Raw genomic sequence first — 26,481 nt, forward strand, 5'->3', positions numbered from 1 at the left:
GCCTCCACCAGCCTTTTTTTTAAGCCTTTTTATACTCTTACAGTCAGCAGCGGGGGTTTGTAGCTCCGGAAATTCTATGGTGACTGTGTTTACTTGTTGCTTATCACTTTACAACAAATTACAGTTCTCACACAGTGTCACCTTGCTGGTTTATTGATCATACTTTAAGCCACCTTGAGAAGATGGCACTTATCATTGCAGAAGGTGGCAGCTCTTACTCGGTTGGTGCCTTAGAAGCCTATGAACAAGCTTCTGAGAAGCTTTACACTGTGAATTTAAGGACAGAGTGATATAAAACATAGAATAACTCCAACCTCTTAATATATTAAGTTTTCAATAAGATGGCAGAAGGGAACATAGGTATATTGTAGAAGTAATAAGGTGCAGTAGTCTTATCACAGAAATTAGCACTTTATTCTTCTTGTTATCAGTGCAATACTAGACACTGATTTGTGAGGCTTATTTAACTCAGTTTTTTTTCTATTAGTATTATTCATTTTTGCCATTTAAGGCTCATATTTTAAATGACTTAATTAATACTTTATTATTTTCCAGCATCATAATGTGGTTTAACATTATGTGGCATTTTCATTGGCGGTACCAGAAAAGTTTTTAGAAGTTTCTGGTAGTCTGCAGTGAATTACAGGACTACCACAGGACTTCGGCATGTTTGCATGGCCTTTGAAAACTCCTAGCTATATTTGTCTTACTTAAACTAAGGTTTCTTCTCCATTTTGTTATTCTAGATCTTTCAAAGATTGATCTATGCAGATAAGCAAGATGTCCAAGGCGACAGTCCATTTCTAGAAGGGATTAATGTCACCATCAGAAGAAACTATATATATGAAGATGCCTATGACAAACTGTCTCCCGAAAATGGTCAGTTTTCTTTCAGCATCGTAAAATCAGCATGGCATGTGACAAATTCTCAAGTGTATGTTAAATTAGTTTGCTTTTATATGATATATCTCCATATTATGCGTTTCTGCTATTGCTGTAGATTTGAGAAGTTTTTTTTTTTATATTTGTATTTTAATTTGTATTTCTAGATCTAGACCTATACCCTGCCAAACCCTCACATCCTGATGATACTTTATCATATCAGGAGCTATAGCTAGGGCTGCAGCATACCATGGGGTTACACTACATAAGGAATCCATGGAAGAAGATTTTTTATTTGAGACATTATGCACCACACATAGAACGGCTCAATCTTTTCCAATGCTGAAAGGCATGATGCACCATTCAGATGATATTTTTAAGAATTCTGCACTAGGCTTATATTGTCACCCCTAGGGTAGATAAAAATATAAGGCTGCACCATCTGACCCAATTTTTGTTCGGGGCACCTATCGCCAGACTTCCTAGTTGTTTCAAATGCCCTTAAACGTGCTGTCACGGTGCCCATGGGGTCATTGTCATCTTCCCTAACTTAGCATGAGCATGCTGTAGACTGTCCGCTGTTTTGCACATGTTACTACATGGGTTTATTTTGCAAATACTTCTTTTGATATCTTCACGTGAGAACCCACTGTTATGTTCATGATTTTTAGGTTCCTAGGATTTAATCTGAACATTGTGAACAAGGTCGAACAACAATTCCCCTTGTTATTCTGTTCTAGTGAGGCCCTAGCACCTAGACAAACCATACAGCTGCAACTGTTGTTTGGGAATACATACTTTTGTCTTATTGGAATTCACTGATAGGTAGCGGACCCTTGGAGGGGGACCTTTCCAGGGAGAAGATCATGACAGCACCTACGATGTAGAACTATCATCTATAGACTGAGGTATGGGGTCTGCAGATAACACCCAGAGATGTTCTAATAAATAATCATCCAGTGCACGGGGTGGGAGGGTAGGCTACTCTGTCTCTCAGTATTATTATTATATTATTATTACTATAGTATGACAGCTTTTTTTATGATGCACGGATTACTTGTGTGTGGCTCACTGGTTAGAGGCTGCAGACCCGAGAGCAGAGGACGGCCCGGGACCAGGGTTCGATTCCCGGCGCGGCAGGTTTCTGGACCAGGGTCAGCGGACTCGATAATTCTCTCGCCTCGGTGCCCACTCTGATCAGCGATCACACTCGGCAACTCTGGGCATTAGCTTGCCTCATCTTCACTAACGGCCCCACCAGACCGCCGGGGATGCCTGGTCTCTCCCTGGAGATGCCCATTAAGGGACCATCTCTCAGGGAAGCCAGGAAGGGTTTCGCAGCGGTCGAAGCGCCTTGGGACCCTACGGGTAAGTAGTGCGCTATATAAATGCCAATACATACATACATACATACATACATACATACTTGCTATGCTGACCGTATTTATGTTATGCATTTTTCTGCTTATTGTGGCATGTATACTGCATAATAGAGCACGTTAGTTAAAATAAATATTTTAAACTTGTTTTTGTCTCTGTCATATCTTATTGTGGACAAGTACAAGAGTGTGAGCGAAAGGGTGTGTCTTGTAACCGCAATTCCTGAGAGAGTCGGGAGGTTTGTGTTCTGGGGTGTCTAATCACTTGTTCCTCTGTAAGTTAGTAGGACGGCAAGTGAGACACTACAGCTAGTCGGTCCTGGGCACTAAGGTGGTAGGATGACTCCGTCCCTATATACTAAGGTCCCATATTCCTACTCATAGTTCTGTGTTTGCACAGAATACCGGCAACATGGCGCTACCAACAATTGGTCTGGTACTTATTCGCGTGACCCCTGTGTAGTGCTAGTGCTTGTGCTCGACCAATTTACCCTCTCACCGGCTCCCGGAGACGTCCGTGGTGGGAGGGCTTTGCCTCCTGCAATTGTAGGGTACACCTATTGCTGCAGGTTTTTCAAGCTTGAATCTTAACAGGTTTTTGGACCCATTTTATACTACCGGTTTCTTATATAAATGGCGCAACCGGCCGCAATTGTGGCGCATAGCCGGGCGGCGGTTAAGCAAAATGTAACTCCGCACGGTGTCCCCAATGCGACGGCGACTTTTATTTTCGTAGTTGAAGCGTATCCAGTATACCGCTTCGAGGTATTTTATTCTTGGGTTACATTTCCCACAGTTAATGATAATTTTTTTCATATGTACACGGCCGATGCTCTTCCGGCTGCGTATCGTCCTTATGCGTTAATTGAGGTTCCTTTGACCATTGACATCCTAGGTGCATACCATTTGGTTTAATGGCGCCCTTTCTCATCCGGTCTCTTTTATTTGAATGGGCCCCTTGTTTATTGATGGGGCCATTTGGATTGTTTTGGCCGGTTTTACACCACATACTACTTATCTTAATGTTACGATTGTGGGGCTACGTATGCTATATACACAATTAGTTCATCATCATAGACGAGGCATACTGGTTTATGTCTTGTGCACTTTTAGCAGCTCTGGCTGGAGCTGCTGCTCTGGACCCAGTACAGGGTGGGGGTATTGTGATTAGTCCCGTCATGATCAACACAGTGATGGGCAAACGTCCTCAGAATTGTGACGATCTTCTATTTTGGATAGCACAGAAAATATTACAGATTGAAGCTGTTTTCCCGCACATGAACCCTGTGGAGAAACACAGGATCCTTACTGTGTGTTTTCCCAGTGGTTTGATTCCCCCTCTAGCGGATTGCAACACCTGGGGGATGGTGTTTGCATCAGTGTATATACTGTGCTTTGGCACCCGTTCTATGAGCATTCTGCCGAACGTTCTTAAATGCGTACAGGATTGAACACTGGGCTGGCTCATCCCTGGATTTGGGGATGAGATTAGTGGGAATGTTCCCTATTGTCTCCGATATGATTCTAGCTAACATCAAGGTTGAAGCAGTTTGCTTGCAAGTGTCCCAGCGCCTAGCGCGGTGGCAGATGCAGAACGGGAACAACAGTTTCCGATTATTATTGCGGATGTCTATACAGGCCTAGGTCACAATAATTTGAGAGTCAAGCCATTTACACAAAATAAACCCCCTCCAGATAAGGAGGGTAAACCAGTCTTCCCTAAGAAAGGCTGGAACAAGAATTGGCAGCAACAAAAGCCTAGGTTCTGTGTGGGTTCGCCTCCACCAGACCATTCTGAGCGTTGGTATGATTTTACGTGACTGCTCTAAAATTAAGACACCTTAGAGGTTTCAGGTTCCTGATCTCCGTTCTCTTCCTTCATTTCAGGAATCGTTGGGTTAACAATCTGGCGGAGGTGGACAACATGATCTCAGACCGTGCGAGTCCACGCAACAACCGCTAGACCCGCAGCACCAGTTTGTCGTGAAATTCAAACGAGAGGAACCACCTCAGTACGGTGCCCCATTTCAGAAGAAAAAAAGTTGCAGCTTTGACTGCAAAGTATGCCCCAGATGATGAGAACCCTACTTCTGGACAGGAGTTGGGCAGTTACTCTCCTCAACAGCGCAGCGGAAGTTACCATAGTTCGGCGGACACCCCACCAGCGCCTGGAGGCAGAAGCAACTGTCACTTTTATTACTGTGGAAACCGCGGACACCCGCGTTGCGCCCCTAATAGAATTTACCACGCTGAACTTCAAAATGAATGTTATATTAAACGCACAATAAAAGCAGTCTTTTGGGACAATTTGACTTCTTCTTATGACATTTTGCTGGTGGAGGTGGGTTGGCCTCCCCATTGGTCCTCGCTTCCTCTAGGGGCGAGGATGTTATTTTACAGTCTTTCTCTCACTATGTCCCTGAGGAGACTAAACAAGCTCATGCTTCGGCGTGGGCGCTGGCCTTTGCTCCTGCTTTGTATCGCAATCAGGCGGGTTGGGATAAGGATTCACCATTGCATGTAATTCCTTCTGATCTACACTAAAGCTAAAGCGTCCGTTGGTGACATTCTGACACAATTGGAATATCAGGGCGTTATTGAATCCTGTGAATCACCAATGAACAATCCTCTTTTTTCTATATTGGAACCGGACGGTTTGTATCGTATAGTATATATATTTGAACAGTCATGTTCGTACCTAAAAAGTACAGTACACACATAGCTCTGCGTTAGTGAATAACATAGTTCGTAAGAAGTTCAAAACGACTTTGGATATTTCCAATGGATATTTCTGTATCACTTTGGCTCCTGAGAGCCGTGACTTGACCACATTCTGCGCTCTCGGCAATCAGTGACGCTATGCAAGATTGCCTATGGGGTGTAAGAATAGCCCCGGGGTTTTTGCTGCACGCATAGTGTTGATCTTACATGAAATTGACCCAGATGCTTTCTTATATGTCTATTATATTTACTTGACAGATTAATTAAATTTGCATCTCATGCGTGTGGATTGCATAAATACACTTTTTTCGACTTTGGGGTACAAATGTAACTTTGCGAAGTCCCATATTGCCTTTTTGGCAGTTCTTTTTCTCAGTTTTGAACTGACAAAAAGAAGATAGGGGTTTACCACCCCACTGTTTGGAGAAATGTGCTCAATTGCAACCTCTTTCTACTCTCAAAATGTTACAGTCTTTGCTGGGTTTCTTAAATTTTGGAAGAACTTACATTATGGAATATTCCCAGCATATCAAACCTCTCTGTTCATTGATACAACCCTCTTTCTCGTCTTCCAGTTGGATTCCAGAACACACCGCAGTTCTCTGGTCTTTGTAGACTGATCTGCTTGCTACTCAATTATTGTTAACACGCGATAATACGATAAATTTGGTCATAAGAATTGTACCGGGGACTTTGGGTTTCACCTATGTGACTTTTATGAAGATGACACGCTTCCCATAGATTATAAATTGCATTTGTATACTGCTGCTGAAATGGGTTTTTCTTCAACCCACATTTTTTTAACGGCAGTACAGATGGCGATTCTAAAGGAACGCTCTCTGGCTCAGGGCAAGAGTATTTTCATGGTCTCACCTCTGCCCCTTTTAGAAGCTGTCACTAAGGCAATCGTGCCCAATTCAAAGGCTCTGCATCCTCGTTGGATATAATGGGCTAGTTCTTTGACATCGGCTGATGTCAATTTCATGTTTAATCCTTCTTTGCAGACACAGGAGTTTTTACAATACGAACACATTTGTCCTCTTCCTTTGTCCCTAATTCCTGCTTGATCAGTATAAATGTATCATTTACACTGATGGGTCTGCACAACCTGCTATTGGTTCTAAACATGCTTGTTCTGCTGCGTGCGCAGTTGTTGCTGGTACGATAGTGGGCGGTGATTTAAATTCCTCCCTAGCACGCACAGTCCCTTGGAGTTTGTACGGCACAATTGGCCGAATTCGCACATTACTATTCACCCTTGAGTTTGCTGATCCTGAAGTGCCTACGCTTGTAGTGTGCGATTCTTTCTACTGTGTACAATCCTTTAATGACAACCTATTCTTCTAGACACAGAATGATATTCGTGATTCTAAAAGTAGCGCGATAAAGCATAAAACGCTTTGGGTCCTGGTGGCCGCTCATAAGGAACATTCGCCACTTACTCATATAATCCATGCATTGGGCCATTACCGTGTGGAAGTACATGCTGTTGGTAATTCTATGGCTGATGAGGCAGCCGAATCTGCAGTAGCCACAGGCACGGTAGCCGCTGTTACACAATCCATGACTAAAATGGATGGTGATATTTTGGCGGCTATTGCTGTTACAAAAGAGGGAACAGTGTTTCCCCAGGGTTTCCTGCATGTTATACTTATGACTTGACAACAGACCAAGTTCCATTTGTGCCTATTCCTTTTGCTTATTGTGGCTGCCCATGAAGGGATGGATTTTGCGCATGCAGGGGTGACAGCCACAATTTCTCTTTTACAGCGACGTTATTGGTGGCGAGGCTTATACCATCAAACACGCAAATATGTTCTTTCGTGTAACATTTGTCAACATATTTAAGCCTTCTACTGCCTCACGTCCACCATACACTCAATTCTTCATTTCGAATCAACCGTTCGGTTGTATTTCTCTTGATCATTGTGGTCCAATGACATCTGACAATGCTTTCAAATATATTTTGGTTTCAGTGGACTTGTAACCTAGATTCCTCTGGGTTTGGCCGCAGCGCTGTGCTGACTCTCGTACTGTTATCAAAGATTAGCATGTCTTTGTAGGGACATATGCCTGTGGCATCTTCCATTCAGACCAAGGTCTGGCTTTTGCCTCTAAGGCTTACTGTGATTCAATTAAGTCAGTGGGCGTGCAGGTGCATTTCTCGTCTCCATATCGGCCTAAGGGCAATTCAGTTGTGGAGCAGATGAAACGAGACTTAAAGCAATCTTTAACAGCAAGGGTATTAGGTACGGGCTGCGGCTGGTTAACTCACCTATATGGGGTTTAACATGCACTCAATAATCTCCCTAGAAGATCTCTGGGTGGGCAGCCCCCATACGAAATGCTCTTTGGCATTAAGATGTTTGTACCTGACCTTGATGGTCTAGACGTTGTGGCGGCGGCCACAACCTTTGATGTAGATAACCATTGTACTATGTTACAGGATCTACAAAAGAATCAAGATGCTCTAGCAAAATCACTTTTGCTCTTGTCGACGGAATCAGCAGTCTTGGTCCCCGTTGGCGCTCTGGTCTGGGAAAAAGTGGCAAACAAAAAAGTATTTGGACCCTACTACTGTGCTCCGATCCCGGTCCTTGGACTTTAGGGCACTCAAACTGTAATTTTACCTCCACTTTCTGGATGCAAAGATAACCGTTTCATTTCTGTGGAACATGTCAAACTACACCATATGGCTGATTCTCAATACCATGTCTAGAAGCGTTCCAAGCCTGAATGTTCCGCTCCAGCAAATGAATAGTTTCTCCTGAGCCTGTCCAGCATGTGGAAGGGGAGCTGGAGTCCTCAGTTGATTTATTGCCCGTGTTGCCTTCAACGTCTGCGATGGTGGAGCAAGACTATTCTTCCCCCACTAGTTGAACTTACAGTTGCTGTCCCAGACACTGTTCGTCATTTGACTCCTAACAGTGAGCAGCCTCCACTGTTTCAGCACAGCTCCAGCGGTTACTATATTGACCAGGATAACCTTTCTTCGGATACATCTTTGTTGTCTTCATCTGTTGCTGGTCCTCCTAATCGGATTTAGGTTTTTATCTCCTAGTTGAAAAGCACATAGCTGATTCCTGCATGGACTTACATCTGGATGGTGCTGTCAATGGTGTTGCTTTTCATGTGGATTGGTTTCGTGGCTGTCTTCTTTCTTTTGATTAATGGACACTATTTACCTGAACGCTCTGCTGTGGAACTGGTTGACGGACTACTGGCCCCACATACTTCCTCACATAAAATTAAAAGAGATCAAAGATTGGTTAACATTTCTGCAGTCCCGATGGCCTTGTTTGGGACTTGTTCCTCTGTAAGTGAGTAGGAGGGCAAGTGAAACACTATAGCTAGTCGGTCCTGGGCTCATGGGTACTAAGTTGGTTGGACGACTCCGTCCCTGTATACTAAGGTCCCATATTCCAATGCATAGTTGTCTGTTTGCACAGAATCCCTGCAACAGTGCAAACTGACAAATTACAGCAGCGCACCACCTCCTGATAAGGGATCCAAACTTATTGACGCATCAGACAAGCAGGTTTCTGCGCTGGCGAATTGCAAATATGCAGGGACTGTCAGCCAGATATGGCAGACCTCACTGGGATGAGATGGAGGAACTCCTCCTATATTCCAGAGGAACATAAACAAAGGGCAAGAACTGGTTCAGGAAGGAAAGTTAATTACCAACTCCTCCATTAGATGTACACTGTACTCTGCAGATACTGCTGCCAGAGGCATCAATGCAATTGTCCTCCTATAGAGGCATGCCTGGCTGCTTATCTCTGGGTTTAAACCAGAAGTCCAGCGGACTTAATTAAATGTCCCCTTTGGTAAGGAGCATCTCTTCCGGCAACAAGTAGATGAAGCCTTGGAAAGGATAACAGATACTGAGGTTGCCAAATCCATGGGTGCAGTTCAAACACCCACTCCTCTGGGCTCCCTTCATAGCTCCTTTTATAGAGCACGTTCCAAAGCCACCTCCACACATGCCTCTGCATCTTCCTACAGGTCACAAATCCAATCTTCTCCATCCAGCAACAAACAGTGACTCACTTATCCTACCCCTAATCATTCTACACCTTTCGGGGGTCGATCACAGCAGTTTCTTCCCACCTGGCAGTCCATACTGACTGACCCATGGGTCTTGGATATTATTCAACATGGTTATTGCCTAGAGCATAACAGCACTCCTCCCAATATTCCACCTCGCACCTACAGACTCTTGAACATCAACAATTGCTCAAACAGGAAGTGCTTACTCAAAGGAACTATAGAGCCAGTTCCTGTACAGAATCAAATGTCAGGGGTTTGTTCCCTGTACTTCCTTATGCCCAAAAAGGGCAGCTCCCTGTGGCCCATTTTACATCTATTGCCTCTGGATCACTACATACTATCAGAGCTCTTCCATATTGTGAGAAGTTGGCCTGGTATATGATGTTCACTATCCTAGTGAGCACCTTGCACCAGCCCAAACAACCCTTATGGTGATGGTTGTAAAGTCAACCTTATAGACCAGCTATCCTAGTGGTAGCATGGACAAAAGCAGTCTTAGGCTAAACTCAAGAGGGCATGTGAAGCCAGCTGTTTTACCATATGCAAACCTTTTAATACCAAAAGAAAGGACACCACACAGGTTATATATTCAAAATATATAGGTATTTATTTCTAAACAACCCCCTTTACTCTTTATGAGCACAGAAGCACAAGCGTATAACAAGGAACTTAATATAACATACAATAAGTTACACAATATGGATAGGCCCTGGTGGCCCGTTAAACCATATACTAAAATAGTGCTATAAGTACCACGCCATGAACAATGGTAAGGCCTAGGGCCTTGGGAATCGCTGGAGCTACACTGTACTAACAGTAGTTAGGGAGCAGGAGGCCCACAGGATGCGGGTGCAGTGTCTAAATGCACACACGTGCACCTATAGAAGTCAATGGGTGCGTAAAGTTAGAAAGTTAAAGAGTTAGGAGACTTCCGACTGGACTAGAACTAAACCATTTGAAACTAGGATACTAGGAGAGATAATCTCTACAGGAGCACCGCAGTACTAGAGTTACCTCACCCACAGGAAGCGGGTGCATAGGTGTCAAAGTGTGTCGGGTTTCGTCGTGGAGTTCTATGGAGCTTGGAGAAAAGATGCTGCAGGCGACCAGGAGAGAAGAGTCCGGTGGATCCAAGGGTGGATCGAGAATGAAGAGTACCTGAAAGCAGAGGGGACAGAGTCTGGGTCACTAGCCAGTGACCAGGAAGGAACCAGGAAGGAACCAGGCGATGTCGGGAAGCAATCAGGTGATGTCGTGAAGCTTGTCTCTGCAGCCACGTGGACCAGGAGGTGTCGACGACGACCAGGAGCTGGATACGGACTGTCCCACGAAGGTTCTCGCTGTTGTCGGATCTCGATTCGGAGTCAACAAGCCTTGGCAAATGCAACCCACGCAGGAATCGAAGATGGCTTCTAGATCAGACCAGCATGGTCTGATGGGCTGCTCCTTTTCAGGGGAGCAAGGGCCAGTCTGGAGCAACCAGACCAGCGGTGTAGATTGTAGATTTCGTCCTCACAGAGGCCAGTAGCCAACGGGCAAGTGACCGGACAGACGCGTCGAGCAGAAAAATGCGAAAGGGCCCCACGCAGCACTCGGTGAGTGTGGAGAGGTGATCTTCGGTGCAGTTGGTGCTCGGGGCTGGGGCTTCTCAATCCCCAATGCACAACTTCGAAGGTGCCTCAGAAGTTGCACAGAAAGCAATTCGCTGGCTTTCCAAGTTGGCCGGTCCCACGTCTCACGTTGCGTCCACGGGTCTCGGCTTTGCTGTGGCTGTGGATTGGGTCGAAGGAAGTCTGGAAGTACGGGTCTTGTCAGGCTCTGTGTTCAAGCTCCGGCGGGAGCAACGACCAAGCAAACCATTGAGCGCTTGATGGTGCCTGCTTGCACAGGGTGGTCACTCCTTGACCACAAGGGAGATTCTTCAGTCTTCTACGTCGAGTAGGATGTCGAAGGGTCCAGAGTTTCGTATCAGAGTTTCAGTCAGGATTATCTAAAGTCTAAGGACACAGCTCCTACCTATATACCAAATCTAGGAGCTGGATTACCTGCTAGGTCCTTCCTATGGGTGGGACCCAGGAAGGGGGTGGTTACACCCCTTTCCCTTCGTCCAGTTTCGCGCCAGAGCTAGGGCTGGAGTGCCCCAACACCGGTTTGAACTAGACTTGTGTCTGTGGCAGCAGCATCCATTGTGTGATGCTGAGGCTCTGGTTAACTTTAACCGGGATTAATGGAAGTTACATGTCTTTCCCCTCTAGAAGGGTGGAATGCTACCCCCGTCGCCAGAACTGGCGAGGGGGTAGTATTCCAAAGCATATGACACCTTACACGACATGTTTTGATAAAGCCAAACCAAAGTTAGCAATAACCGCGAGGATTATAATGCACTTAAGAGTATATGGTATGGCAATATCCTGGAATAGCTATAAGGACATGGTTCCGAAAGCTGCAGACAGGCTCAGCTCATGCTAGAGGGCCAGCCAGGGGTGGCAAAAGATATGCTGCAGCCCCTGGTAGGCCTTGGGTGCACCTATGCCCTGGGTACCTATAGTACACTGTACAGGGGCTCATAAGGTGACCCAATATCCAATTATGTATGTACCTAAGGTACATGGAGTCCGTTTTATAGAGAAAGCAGATAGCCTGGGGCCCTGATTAGCAGGATCCCAAGCCAACTAATTCGAAAACCAGCTAAACACAAGGCAAAACATCTGGGGTAACCATAGTCAGGTATCCACCTTCCTACACATATGGTCACACTTCAACAGGTGCTTCCACTTCTACAGCAAGGCGATCTCATGTCAGCACTAGACGCATACTTTCACATCCCCATTCACCCAGTACATCGCAAACACCTCTGAGTTGTGATAGCAGGAAAACATTACCAATTCAAAGTCCTTCCATTCGGAATCACTACTGCACCCAGAGTGTTCACTAAATGCTTAGCAGTGTTAGCAGTGTATTTAAGCTGACAAAACATTCATGTACTCCCCTATCTAGAAGACTGGCTTATCAAAGCCCGTACACACCTTCTGTGTCGTGAACACACTCAGATTACCGTAAACCTCCTCCATCAACTGGGGTTCGCTATCAATCTTCAAAAGTCCCATCATCAACCTTCACAGCAGCAACCATATCTAGGGGCTATGTTGAACAGTCCAGTTTACCCTATCCAAATGCAGCCAGAGTAATTTTTTTCACATACGGCAACCACAGTTTCAAGTCAATTAGTACCTGACAGTCAAAACTTTTTATGCGTCGTTTGGGAATGATGGCATCATGCATCGCCATAGTGCCTCATGCAAGTATAAACATATGTCCTCTATGAGAGTGTTCGGCACGACAGTGGACTCAGTCATAGGGTCGATTGTACGATCTAGTGCTGGTAGATAGCTGCACTCATCGCTTTCTGCAGTGCTAGAACATACAAAACCTGTAAAAAGGGCAGCTGTTCATCGACGCTCTTCCACCGTTTGTGCTAACAGCAGATCCATCCCTCACAGGTTGGGGTGCTCACCTATAAGGTCTAACAGTTCAGGTGCTGTGGGACACCAAACACTAGACTCTCCACATTAACTACCTAGAGCTTCAAGCTGTTCACCTAGCATTGAAAGCATTTCCACCTCACTTAATAGGCATAGTTGTCTTAGTCCAGACGGACAATATGACAGCCATGTACTATGTACAAAAACAGGGGGGACTCATTCTCTACAGTTGTCAGGCTTTTCTCAGACAATTTGGCAATGGGCATTACATCGCAGTACATCTTCCAGGCACGGACAGCGATTTTGTTGACCTCCTCAGTAGGATGCGGTAACAAGTCCACAAGTGGGAACTCCACTCCCAAGTCCTCCTCCCATACTGCCACAAGTGGGACTTTCCACAGATAGACCTCTTTGCTACCGCAGAGAGCGCAAAATGCCCAAACTACGCTTCAAAATTCCCACACCCTCTATCCAAAGGCAGTGTGCTATGGATGAATTGGTCAGGGATATTTGCCTCAGCTTTTCTTTTTCTCCCTCTTCTTCCATTTCTGGTTCGGAGGCTCATGCAAGCGTCTCTCACCCTCCCCCTTATTCTGGTACGTTCCACATGGGCTCGTCAACCGTGGTTCACCACACTATTCGTTTTTTCAATAGTTCATATGAGAAGTTTCACCTTAACCCAGACTTTCTAACTCAGAACCATTGCAAAATCAGACATCCAAACTCAAAGGGGCTAAACCTTGTGATTTGGCTCCTTAAATCATAAAATTTGCGTGTCTAAATTTGCCACCAGAATGCATGACAGTTCTTAAAGAAGCACGTAAACCTACCACTAGAGCTTGTTATGCAGCCAAATGGAAAAGATTTGTTTTTTTTACTGTCGTAACCATAAAATGTATCCACTCAATGCATCTGCACAAAACATTTGTTATCGCTTGCATTTACAGAGCTCTATCCTTGCTTACACTTCCATATGTCTACATCTTGAGGCAGTGGCTGCCTATCTACAAAACAGGCAACACTTATCCTTGTTCAAAGTGATAGTTATTAAGGCTTTCATGACAGGCATTACAAGATTAATACGACCCAGAGTCCCACCTGCATCTCACAAGACGTATGGGTCCACCCTTTGAATCATTACGCAATTGCCCCCTCCAATTTCTATCTTGGAAGGTTGCTTTCTTAATTGCCATCACTTTACTAAGGCGTGGATGTGAGCTCCAGGCACTAACTTTAGAAGGATAATTTTTCCAAATACATAGGGATAGGGTGGTTCTTCGAACTAACCCACAATTCCTTCCAAAGGTAGTGTCGTTTTCCACATTAACCAGTCTGTTGAACTACCTGTTTTATTCCCTCAACCAGATTCTGTGGCAGAAAGAGCTCTTCAGGACAAAAGACTTTTGCAAAACAAAGCAACTCTTAGTTGCTTTTGTGCCCCATCATAAAGGGAAGTCCATTTAAAAATCAGGCATTTCCAGATGGATTGCTAAATGTATTCAAACATGCTATATCAAAGCCAAAGGAACATTGTCTATGCCTTCTAGAGCACATTCTATTGGTAAAATAAGGGCTCCATGGCTTTCTTGGGCAACATCCCCATAGCTGGCATTTGTTAAGCAGCTACATGGTCTACACCACACACTTCCACTAAGCACTATTGTGTGGATTCTCTAGCACTCCAACAAACTAATGTAGAACAGGCAGTGTAAGGTACACTTTTTCAAACAATTGCAACGTCCACTGGTTAACCTCCGCTTTTGGAGAACACTGCTATACAGTCTGTGCAAAGCATGTGTATGTACAGCCACACATGCCTCGAACTGATTATATTACTTACTCTGTAAGCATCTGTTCTTGGCATGTTATGCAGTAGATTCACATGCCCCCACCTTTCTTCCCCAACAACTATGGTTGTTGCAGTTATCTATACTTTCATACGTATGGACATCTCTTTACTAATATTTACCTATACTCCATTCTCACCTTCTTGTGGGAAAACAATTTAACAATGGAGCTGATGCCCATGCGTACTATTACTAAGAGGAGGAGTCACCTTACCTCATGACTCAAAACACTTTGAAAAAAAACATCTTGCAGTCATCCAGACCCAAAACTCGATAGCAGGCCTATTCAAATCATGTGAATCTACAGCACTACATGCCAAGAACAGATGCGCACAGGGTAGGTAATGTAATCCTTCTTTTTATATCTATATATATAAAAACGAATGTATGTCTGTCTGTCTGTTTGTCCTTTATGCATTACTACACCATTCATCCGATCGCCATGAAACTTTGGGAAGTTGTTGAGTACACTCCCGCGAAGGTTTCTGGCATAATTTTTTTTAAATATCGGACCCCCAGGGCCCTCATAATCTTTCAAATACTGATATACGCACAAGACGTAAATAGAAAAAATGGTGTATCCACAAGCACTCGAATAAATAAATAGAATTAAAACAGCATTCATCCGATCGCCAGGAAACTTTGGGAAGTTGTTGAGTACACTCCCGCGAAGGTTTCTGGCATAACATTTTTTTAAATATCGGCCCCCCCAGGGCCCTCATAATCTTCGAATACTGATGTACGCACCAGACGGAAAAACAAAAAATCGTGTATCCACAAGCACTCGAATAAATAAATAGAATTAAAACGACACTTTGAAATGTTTTCCACATTAAAATGAATACGTTTCAATAAAAATGACACAATGTAAATTGAATGTTATCATAACGAGTTTCCTTGAATTTCCTTTCTTCGGAGATCGCAGCAACGCGCGACGGGTAAGCTAGTTTGTAATAAAATATCAAATATTTCTCAATTCATGCGGCTTTAAGTTGTCGTGTTAGGGAAAATTTTGCAGAGTACATATTGGAAAAATCATATGCAAACAATTACATTGCCATAGCATACTTAGCTACTTTGTGACTAGTTGACTTTCTGCCTCCCTTCGCCGTCATCCATCACCACCACTAACGCCGCCATCATTGTGCATTGATTGCAAAGACATCCATGAATGGGAGTACAGGCTGTCTGCATGCTGGTAAGGTCGGCCTTTAGTGGGCTTAGCAGTCTTCTCTCAGTCTGTTGACAATCCAACTCTACCCTCCTTTGTCACAGAGTGTGCTCAGCGGAAGGTGTTTGCATGGGGTCAATGTGAGGCTGTCCTGGACTGTGGAGGGCCTAAACTATCATGAAGTTGGAGAAAGTAGTTAGGGGATAGAGGACTGGTGAGAGAGAGTCTGCCACGTTATTCACTGCAAGTTATCTCATTATTGATAATGTTAAGGGACATATATTTCTATGCAACAGCAATTCTACAGTTGTTACAAAGAATAAAACAACAAACATTTTGTAGAAATGTTTAATAGACACATTTTATCTATGAAATTAAACATATTTTACTTTTCTACTTAATCCATCGTGAATTATATATTTAGCAACAATGGTTGCCAAATTCTTCCATAGGTGCTTGACAAATTCTTCCATAGGTGATTGCACAACTGTATGTCTTCCTGGGCTTTTTTAACCTGGGTGGAACTTGAAGATAGGTTGGATGCTGTAGACCGCTTCATAGAAGAGCTATAACTGTAAAGAATTATTACTCCTTTTCAAGAGAGCTATGTCTTCAATAGCCATTAGAATGAGTGTAGGAAGGTGGATACCTGACTATGGTTACCCCAGATTTTTTGCCTTGTGTTTAGCTGGTTTTCGACTTAGTTGGCCTGGTTCCCTGCTAATCAAGGCCCCAGGCTATCTGCTCTCTCTGTAAAATGGATTCCATGTACCCTAGGTGCATAACTAAATTGGCTTGGGTCACCTTATCAGCCCCTGTACAGAGCACTATAGGTGCCCAGGGCATAGGTGATACAAGGCCTATCAGGGGCTGCAGCATATCTTTTGCCACCCCTGGCTGGCTATCCAAAATTGACACAACTTGCTGATCACTCAGCTGGGGCAAGGTGGTGTAATCACCCCTTGCTTAGATATAGTATGCCTATATCTAAACCTAACTGGACACATATATACCTATAAGTCACTCCTATGGCAGGCCTTAACAATCCTGGAGGCAGAGGGCTTGGTTTTATGTGAGATGGTGCTCTAGCATGAGCTGAGCCGGTCTGCAGCTGTCGGGACCAATTCCCTTAGCTGTTCCGGGATAATGCCATACCATATACTATTAAGTGCATTATAATCCATCGCGGTTATATGTTAACTTTGGTTTGGCTTTATCAAAACATGTCGTGTAAGGTGTCATACGATTTGGAATACTATCCCCTCGACAGTCCTGTCGACGGGGATAGCATTCCACCCCTCTAGAGGGAGAAGACAGGTTACTTTACTAAAACGCGGTTGATTTTAAAAGAGCCTCAGCATCACAAAATGGACGCTTCTGCCACAGACACGAGTCTGACCTCCTACTGCTGACCGAAACTCAGCCGAGGAGGCCTGGACAAAGGGTTTCCTGTCACAGGGAGGTGTCACACCACCCCAGACAGGAGATAGTGGATTGTAGCAGGGAGGTTTGAAAGAAACCAGACAGTGCCTGGGGAGCACAAGGCTTCCCCTTGCATAATCCGGTCAAACCGGTTCTGGGGCTCACCAGCCCCAGTCCCAGCGCGACCCTGGACAAAGGGAAAGGGGTGTAACCACCCCCTTCCTGGGTCCCACCCATAGGAGGGACCTAGCAGGAGATCCAGCCTCCTAGATTGGTATATTGGTGGGAGCAGTGCCCATGCACTCAGATTATCCTGACTGAAACTTATTAAACGAAACTCTGTACCCTTCGACATCCTACTCGACGTAGAAGACTGAAGAATCTCCCTTGTGGTCAAGGAGTGACCACCCTGTGCAAACAGGCACCATCCAGCACCTCAATGTTTGCTTTGTTGCAGTTCCCGCCGGAACTCGAGCGACAGAGTTGGACAAGACCCAGCGTTCCTGCCTTCTAACAGCCCGATCCACAGTCCCTGCAGAGCTGAGACCCGTGGAGGCGACCTGAAGCGTGGGGCCGGCCATCTTGGAAAGAGCACGAGGCGCTGACCGTGCAGCTTCCGAGGCTCCCTCGAAGCTGTGCATTGGGGGTTGAGAAGCCCCAGCCCTGAGCCACTCCTGCACCGAAGCTCACCCCTCTACACTCACCGAGTGCTGCGTGGGGCCCTTCTGCACTTTTTGGCTCAACGCGTTGGTCCGGTCGCTTGCCCTTTGGCTTGTGGCCCCAGTACCGACGAACCTTTGAATTTACACCGCCAGTCCAGTTGCTCTGGACTGGCCCTCACTCCCTTGAAAAGGAGCACCCACTCTGACCTTCCTGGTCCGAGTACTAGGCGAGCTTCGAATCCTGCGTGGGTTGCGCTTGCCAAGGTTTGTTTGCTCCAATCCGGAAGCCGACACCGCTGACAGCGAGAGCCTTCGTGGGACAGCTCGTGATCCACTCCTGGACATCCTCGGTGCCCTAGTGTCCACTTGGCAGCGGAGAGAAGCTTCTCGACATCGACCTGATTGCGCCCGACATTGCCTGGTTCCTTCCTGGTTCCACCCTGGTCACTGCTGAGTGACTCAGACTCTGTCCCCTCTGCTTTCAGGTCATCAAAATCTTTGATCCACCCTTGGATCACACGGGACACTTCCCTTCTCGACGCCTGCAGCATCTTCATCTTCAGGCACCATCGACCTGCGTGACGAAACCCGACACTACTTTGCACCCGTGCACCCGCTTCCTGTGGGTGAGGTAACTCTACAACGCCGGTGTTCCTACACTGGTACACACCTCTAGTATATGTGTCTAAAGTTTCATCCTTCTAGGTCAGTCGGAAGGTTCCTTAAAAAGTAACTTTGTAACTTTTTGCGCACCATTGACATTGCATTGGTGCATGTGTGTGCTTTAAGCGCTGCACCCGATTCCCGCGGGCTTTTCCCGACTTCAGCATTGCTAGTCCCGATTGGTCCCAGCGATTCCCTAGGCCCTAGGCCTAACCACTGTTCGATTGGTGGTTCTTATACCACTATTTTAGTATATGGTTTGAGTGGCCACCCGCCCTCATCCATAATTGTGCAACTTTTATATGTTTATCTGTGCTTTTGTTTAAACGCTTATGCCTCTGCACTCATAAAGAGAACAGAGGATTATTCTAGTAATAAATACATATATTTTTATAATATATAACTTGTGTGGTGTCCTTTCATTTGATATTACAGGATTGTGATTGGTAAAACAGCTTGCTTAACACGACCTCTTGAGTTAAGCCTTTAAGGCTGCTTAGTCCATGCTACCCTTTGGATAGCTTGTCTATAAGGTTGACTTACAACCAGACACCATAAGGGATTGTTTGGACTGATACAAGGTGGTTCCAGAATTGGGAACATCATATATCAGGCCAACTTCTCACAATGAGGGAGGGAAGAGGTAATAGTGGAAGTTCTTTGACTGGCTGTTATGATAAGTTGGTCATTCTTGTGTCTGCATTACTTCCTCACGCTCTCTTTTTATTACATCTTGAGACAAAAGAAGTGGACACCAGGGGACATCTCTTGCAGTAGCTCTATAAAGAAGTGGACAGGTCTGACTGAATGATCTTGTTATAAAAAGAATCCTTACACATCTGTTGTATTAGTGAACTATCTTGAGGTAAATGAAGGATCTGAGGAATTTGTAAAGATGCAGGAAATTCATGCTCTACGACGCATCCCTATGTAAAATGGAAAGCAGAGGTTGCACTTAAACACTATTTACCCTTTCATCAGGAATCAGTTTTGAACATTGTTCTAATAGCAGTTCCTTGTTTGCCTTTTCCTTACAAGTCTGCTATGTTTAGTCTATGAGACGATTTGTTAGGGTGTCTACAACTTAAATGGGCACTCGGGTGAATTGACCAAGTGCTATGACACAGTGCTGCACAGTTTTTCATAGAAGCAACAATTGTTAACTGGTGCAACTATTCCAATTGTTGTGCGCTGCAATTTAACAGGTTGTTTGCGCTAGACTAGTGGAGCTAAGGTTTCTGTATGCAGATGGTGCCCAAAGTACAGAAGACAGATTGAGTCGGTCAAAGATTATAGGATGTGGATAGTATCAGAATTCCAAGATGACAGTACGACTTAGACAAGCTCAACATGGCCAAGCAGAATCTCAGTGAAAGACCAGAAAACCCCTCTATGAAGCAAAGGTCTCTCTGGTTTGGGTGCAGCTTATATACTAAGCTTCACCAAGAAGGCCTTTGTGCTCTATTGCTTCTCGGATTGCAAACCAGCTTCCAGTAAGACCCACCTTGCCAAAGGTGGTACACTAAGGATATTTATGGGTTTGTCTGTGACGAGAACCACACAGGATATACATGGATGGGAATTTCAGAGCAAGAGTGCGTTAGACCTGGGTAACCTGTGAACTTGATCACGTTGGTGTTCTAGCCTCTGAGGTCTGAAGGCTAGTTCAGGGTGACCACTGACTTATCAGAGAACTACTCAGACAGTTCATTCCAGGAAGGCTACAGGGAGCAGGAGATTTGATCATTCCCAGCTGGCACGGTGGGGTAGGACAAAGTTCACTTTGGTGACCAGCCCCTGCAAGAGAACCAGGACAAATAGATGATTTCTTCTGATGATTACTTCTTCCCACATATTCCTCTACTCATGAATATCCTACAGGCGCTGGAGTGAGTCTAAACAACTTTTTCTGTAGCAGTAGCTCTCCAGCAATTACCCGATGGCACCACATGATCACATATGTAGCTTTGTTTGCCCTGCATGTCATGCCGAATAGCATTCTGGCATTAGTTATGGTTTTCCCCACTTCATTGATGCAGATCTAGAGCTCTTCTTGATGGTTCACAGATTAAAGTTCTCAGGAAGACTTGAACAAATGTCTCCTTATAAAGTCTGTTTCCAACTCACCACATACGCTGATGGCACTCAAATAGTACGATCATTGATGGAAGGGAGGGAAACGAAAACTGGGGCCCGTTTCCATGATTGTATGGGGGCCATCTCACACTGGATAGCATCTAATTGCCTAAAACTGAACTCCACCAAGACCAAGGTCATGAAGTTTGGCAACAATCCAAATGAGTGGACACCGGACTAGTGGCCAGCAATTTTTGGTGTATGTCCCCCCCCCCCCCCCCCCCCCCCCCCCCCCAACAAGGAAAGCAAAAAACCTGGGGATACTGCTGGACAATAAGCTCACCATGAGTGACCAAATGAACATGGTGTTCTCAGCCTGCTTTCTAGTCTTGAGGATTATAAAGAAGATTAAGTTCTTCCTGTCCAAAAATAACCTCAAGGCTGTGATTACGGCTCTTTTAATTTCACAATTGGATTACTGCAATGGCCTTCATCTCAACGCACAAAAACAGCACATTATTCGGCTACAACTAGCCCAAAATGCAGCGGCAAGAGTGCTCTCCTCTCAGGAACTCCTAAATTTGTTTCAGTGAAAAAGGGGCTAAGGCAACTTCACTGTCTCTCGGTGAAACAAAGAGTTCACTTCAAGGCCCTTTGTACAGTGTTTAAGGCCATCAATGGAGCAGGACCCGACTTCCTGAGGGGTAAATTCATCTGGTATGTCCCAGGAAGAACGCTACGCTCCTCTGGAGCTAAATATGTTCAAGTCCCCCATTTAAAAGAGTCAACTTGGGAGGGAGGAGTTTTATTAACTGTGCCTCCAGAGCTTGGAACAAGCTTCCCTTTCATCTCAGGAGTGCCCCGGGTCTCCTCTCCTTTTGGAGGGGGTTAAAGACCTGGCTGTTTGCGCAGTAGCATGCAGTCTTTTCCCTCCAGCAATCAGTGTTAGTGCCAGGACACCCCAGGGTAACTGTGCGCTCTATAAATGCTATAAATAAATAAATAAATCACAGAGCAAGCAAGAGGCAAAGCTATGTTTGGCTGTAACCATATGGAAACCCCAAAGTGGTCCAGATCCACTCCTCCAGGTAAGTGGACTCTCAGGCTGTGATCCCCAAGGGATCTTCTGCAAGAAACGACATAGGATCCTCTTCTACCTTGGTGAAATAGTCCAACTCCCAGTCCAACTCCTGTTTTCTGACTTCTAGTTTCCTAGTCGTCAAAGCCAACATTGTTGCTAAAAAAATAATTACCCTGGCGTTTCTGACTCCCATCTGCTGAATTCTCCTACCCATCTCAGGAAGTATCACCAAGATCCTCTTGGACAAATAAGCACCATCCACTGCATCCACAAAATGGTGTTTTTAGATCCTAATTTGGGAGTCCTTCGCCTGTGGGGGTTGGCCCTACAGTGGGCTGGGACGTCCTTCCAGTGGCAGCTGATTCTCATTGTCAGTTTAAAGTGAATACATTGCATCACCTCTCTTTGTAGGACTTCGAGTAGGAACTTCTTCACAACATGACAGACGTGACTTTCTCCAGATTAAGATCCCCATCCATGGATCTGCTCACCATGGCCCTTAACAGGAAGTGTCCTCTTTTTTTTCCATACACTGACCTCCTAATTGTTCTCTGGGGGATTCCGTTAAATTCAACTGGCAACAGTCTTACAAGAGGTACAAGAGGATCAAACAACACTGATCTTGAAGAGGATTTGGTACACCAATCTGTCTCTGAAGGGGATTTGGTACATCAATCTGTTGGAACTCTGCATTCAGCTCTCTCATTCGCTCCCACCCAGGGTAGACCTGCATTCACAGAATAATGGTTGGTTCCTACACCCCAATCCCATGACACTGTGGCTGCACATGTGGAGATTGAGTGACAATAGGAAAATGTCTGTCTACCACCTGAAGTCAGGCATTGTCTTGACTGGTAGTAACACCCGCTACAAAATCAGTTTCTAAAAGCCGCTGGCCAAAGTTTTTACTTGGTGTGAGTTCGATGGTTAGAAACCCCTTCCCATCACACTTGATAATCTTTTTTTTTGCTTCACCTTGCCCAACAGGGCATGGCGGTTGCCACTGTATGCAGCTATCGGCTACCTTTCCGTCCTTACCCCTCCATGAGCAAACCTCTCTATTTAAGTTGTCCTGAATGGCGCATTTTATTTACATTTTTTTTAATCCATTTTCTCCCACACGGTTTGTTCGGATGTGCGTTTTAAACTTGGTGTTAGCCTTGCTCATGACTTCGTCATGCTACCCAATAAACAGGAGCCTGGTGTATTTGCTAACATTAAAAACTGCATGTGAGAAAGTATCTGGGAATACATGCTGGATTCCTTTCCGCCCAGACGAAAATGAAGACGGCAACTTTCATCAGTCGCTTGTTCCGTAACTGAGCCTCTTTTCCCCGCCCCACAGCACACAACGCCTGACCCGGAAGCGGTCAGTCCAGAAGGCGGACCTTGGGAAACAGCCCAATCAGGAACGTCACGGGAAGGTCAGGAGGGACAGAAAAAGCAGGAAGAAGACGCAGTAGGCGCGCTCGCGGGTCCTGGGTCTACAACGCCGGGAGGAGACGCCTAACCTACAACGGACTGCTTCAACGTCGCCGGGAAGCCGAGAAGCAAGACCACGGACGACAACGACGAGGAAAAGGAGAAGGCTGCCGCGTACGAACTCGAGGATCCGGAAGTCTGGACTGAAGACTAATGGAACCCGGGGGACATGCACGAGCCGCCACAACTCAGGAGAGTTGTGGCAAACAGCGGTACGTGAACATTACCTCGGGTTACAAGGGAGGGAGTAAAGGGTGGGGACAGTGGGCGGCTGGGAGGTGGGTGATGGAACGGGTCACCGGGCACTGAATAGATGCTGCTTTAGGCACTCTCCCTTCACCTTGCACAAAACCCCGACCCAACTTAATTGCCAAAGTACTCTAGTAACCCCGTATTATTTCCCACCCTACCTCTTTCACGTGGACAAACCTTCCCCTTCGCTGCACGGTGTGGTGACGGATAGTCAACTCCATAGTTAGTGAAAACTATATAGTAAATGCTGTTCTCTCTTTTTTTGAGCTCTCCGGTACCCCGTGGACATACCACCAGAGACAGAAGAATAGAAGACCGGACCCTACAACAGAAAAGAACCTTGAAGCACTTTTTCCTTACCTGTTTTTGGCCAATCCTGACCATTTTTTCTCAAATTCCTTCTCCCCAACCACTGTCATTTTTCCTTAATAAATCTACAATATTGACCCCATACGGCCTCCTCACTTCTGTTTCCGACCTTCCCTCCAGCACTGCATTCCTGGTGGAAATAACTTCAGCTTGCAGGATCAGTGAACTGCAGGCTCATTATGTCTCACCTCTTTTCACCGTTTTCTTTCCAAACTAATTGGCACTTCACTCCTGCCCTTCTTACTGAAGGTTGGATCTGTTGTTCACATGGGTCATTCTGTTACTCTTCATTATTTCTTTCCTCCCCACTCATCCCACCCATACTTCAAAATGACCAAACTCTTCAGGTCAACAACTCAGCGCGTTATGTCCTTCCAGCAGCATAGGAAAGCAGAGGCTGTGGTCAAGGCCCCAATACCCAAATGGCTACTGGACGCCATTAAGTTTGCTTATTAATTGGCCAGCAGAGTGCTACTGGGGAAAGTGACAGCCCACTCGATAAGATTATTGGTAGCCATGGCTGTTTTCAAAGCCATGGCTGTTTTCTGGGTCACATCTGCAAAGCTGCCACTTGGAAGTTTAATTAGCTTTCTGAAAGCATGTGCCTATTCCAGTGTGGGATAAAAAGTGCTGAAGAACCTGGTCAAATGGTAATACAGGTCTTCACCCACCTTCTAGGTAATCAGTGCGTGGTAGTCTATTCAATAGTGTGTGAATCCATATAAGATTCAATGCTGAAAAATTAGCTACTTTCCTAAGACTCCGCATTTACACATTCTATGGGCTGTCATGCCTCCTTTTGAATTGCATCAGTTTGTTTGTTCTTTGTATTGCATCTTTTAATGGCATGTGCTCTGAATAGAAATGGCAATTTGAAGGTCCCTGCTGGAGAAATCATGGCAAGACTTTAAGTTATGAGTAAGAATGAGTTCAGCTGACTGTAGAGAGGAGTGCTTTCCTGGAGTTTTAGTGTGAAGACATAGCATGTTCCGTGTTTTTTCACATCAAAGAATTCACAGCTTGACACTGGGAATAATCCGTTTAACATTCCAACCTGTACTAGATGAAAAATGCAGGAGAGCCACATTAACAGGTATGTAACATAATAATTTTCCTGTCCCTCTTGTACTAAAAAAATAGGATGATGGCTTCAAGGCACTTCTTAAAAATCGGCAGAGTGGGTGTGATATTGCAGAAGTGAATGTTGCATCCATCGGCTTCAGTTCGCATGTACTGATCATAAAATACCATCCCATGGCACACTTAGTCTAGAAGAGATCTGTTTTAGTTTGAAACCACATCACTTGACAGGCCAGGTATTTATAGGCGAGATCTGAGTGAACTATTAAGGAGTTCAGTGGGAATCTTTTGGGATCCAAAGCTCCCTGTGCATGCCTAAGGAGTGCATTTATGCAGTCTTTCTGTCTCTCATGCACATTGCTCAAAGGATGTTAGCTGTCATCTCTAATATGAGAACTTCTCAACTAGGTCAAGAGTTATAATTAGGACTTACTACTTATTACAAAACTCTTCATCCAACCACACAATCATCTATTATGTATTACAGAAACCTGGGTCCAGCCATACACTAATCCAGACTCCTTTTGTGTTTGAAAGGCTGTACAGAGAATTGCAGAATTATGAAAAGCTTATCTTAAATGTATCTCTGACTTCTCATTGGAATAGCTATTACACAGAGCTGCTAGTTTGCTGCAGAACTATTTCACCTGAAATGTCACTGGCCTACTTTCTGTTTTACCAGCTGCTGGATGATAGGCTAACTTGCTTGAGCAGATCTATGAGCAGTCTGTCAATCCTTCTGACTATCAACCAAAATTCAGCATTTTCTCTTGTCTTACGCTATAGAAAGTCACACATTTGTCTGGATCTTAACGTCTATCAAGTCTTCTGCAGTCTGAAGAGAATATACCCCTTGCTTAAATAGATCAGCTGTGGATATCATTTTTGAGCTATATTCCATACACCAAACTACCCAAGGACAAAAAGCCTCCAGGTGATTCCCAAAATGTGGTCTAAAAATAATTTACATGCAGGTCTTAAATTGCTGAGGATCTGCTTGTGCAGAGCAGTTGCTCGGCAGAGGGAACTGTACTCTAAGAGATTAAATCAGTGAAGCAGTTTTTTAGCTAAGTATCCCTTTCAACCCATGGCAGATTAAAACGTGAAAATTGAAACATACCTAATTCACTGATACTCGAAAGTAAGAGCAACTTAAAACTTACAAACTTCAGAGTAAATGGTGTAAAGCCTATTCTGTTATGTTATTATATTTGTTTTGTTATGCAGCTTTGTAGAAGGCACTATCACTCGGGAGGTTATCCTAGCACTAAGCAGGTGCGAGTCTATCCAAACCTAGGGCCTAGTGGGAATACACCAAAATCCCGGTCTTCAGCTTCTTACGTAATTCAACAAGTGAAGAGGAAGCTCTTGCGTGTAGAGACAGGTTGTTTCAGGCTTTAGGAGTGATGTAGGAGGAGTCTTGACTGCCTGATCTGGTTTTTCAACATGTGGTATATGTGCAAGTAGTAGCCCGGATGAGGGGAGGGGTCTAGAAGGTTTTTGAAAGCAGATGTGATTGTTGAGGTATGCAGGGCCAGTGGCATATAGGGTCTTGAAAGCGTGGGTGAAGTGTTTGAAATGTGTTTGTGTGTAGGGAGTCAGTGGAGCTCCTTCAGGTGTGGTGTGATGTGATTGCGGCGTGATGTGATTGCGGCGTGGGAGGTTGAGAGTGATCTGGCTTCCGAGTTCTGACTGGTCTGCATCCTTTTGGCGAGTTTTTTTTTTATCTCAGCATAGTGTGTTCCCATAGTCCAACTTACTTGTGACTAGGCCCTGTGTGACAGTTTCCAGGTGCCGAGTGGAAGCCATTTGAAAATCTTTCTCAGCATCTTTAGAGTATGGAGGCATGAGGTAGTGAT

General features: G+C 45.0%; 1 protein-coding gene across 4 annotated transcripts in view; it reads left to right on the forward strand.

Moving 5' to 3' along the window:
• Positions 1-26,481, forward strand: part of UBE3C (ubiquitin protein ligase E3C) — a 1,218,167-nt gene that overhangs the window by 864,611 nt on the left and 327,075 nt on the right. For all 4 annotated transcript variants that reach the window (XM_086941492.1, XM_086941495.1, XM_086941493.1 and 1 more), the window contains one exon: positions 747-879. In XM_086941492.1, the coding sequence (XP_086797618.1) occupies positions 747-879 (133 nt within the window). The remainder of the gene's footprint in view (positions 1-746; positions 880-26,481) is intronic.

The sequence above is a fragment of the Lissotriton vulgaris genome, chromosome 10 (assembly GCF_964263255.1).
Source record: "Lissotriton vulgaris chromosome 10, aLisVul1.2, whole genome shotgun sequence".
Taxonomy (NCBI): Eukaryota; Metazoa; Chordata; class Amphibia; order Caudata; family Salamandridae; genus Lissotriton; species Lissotriton vulgaris.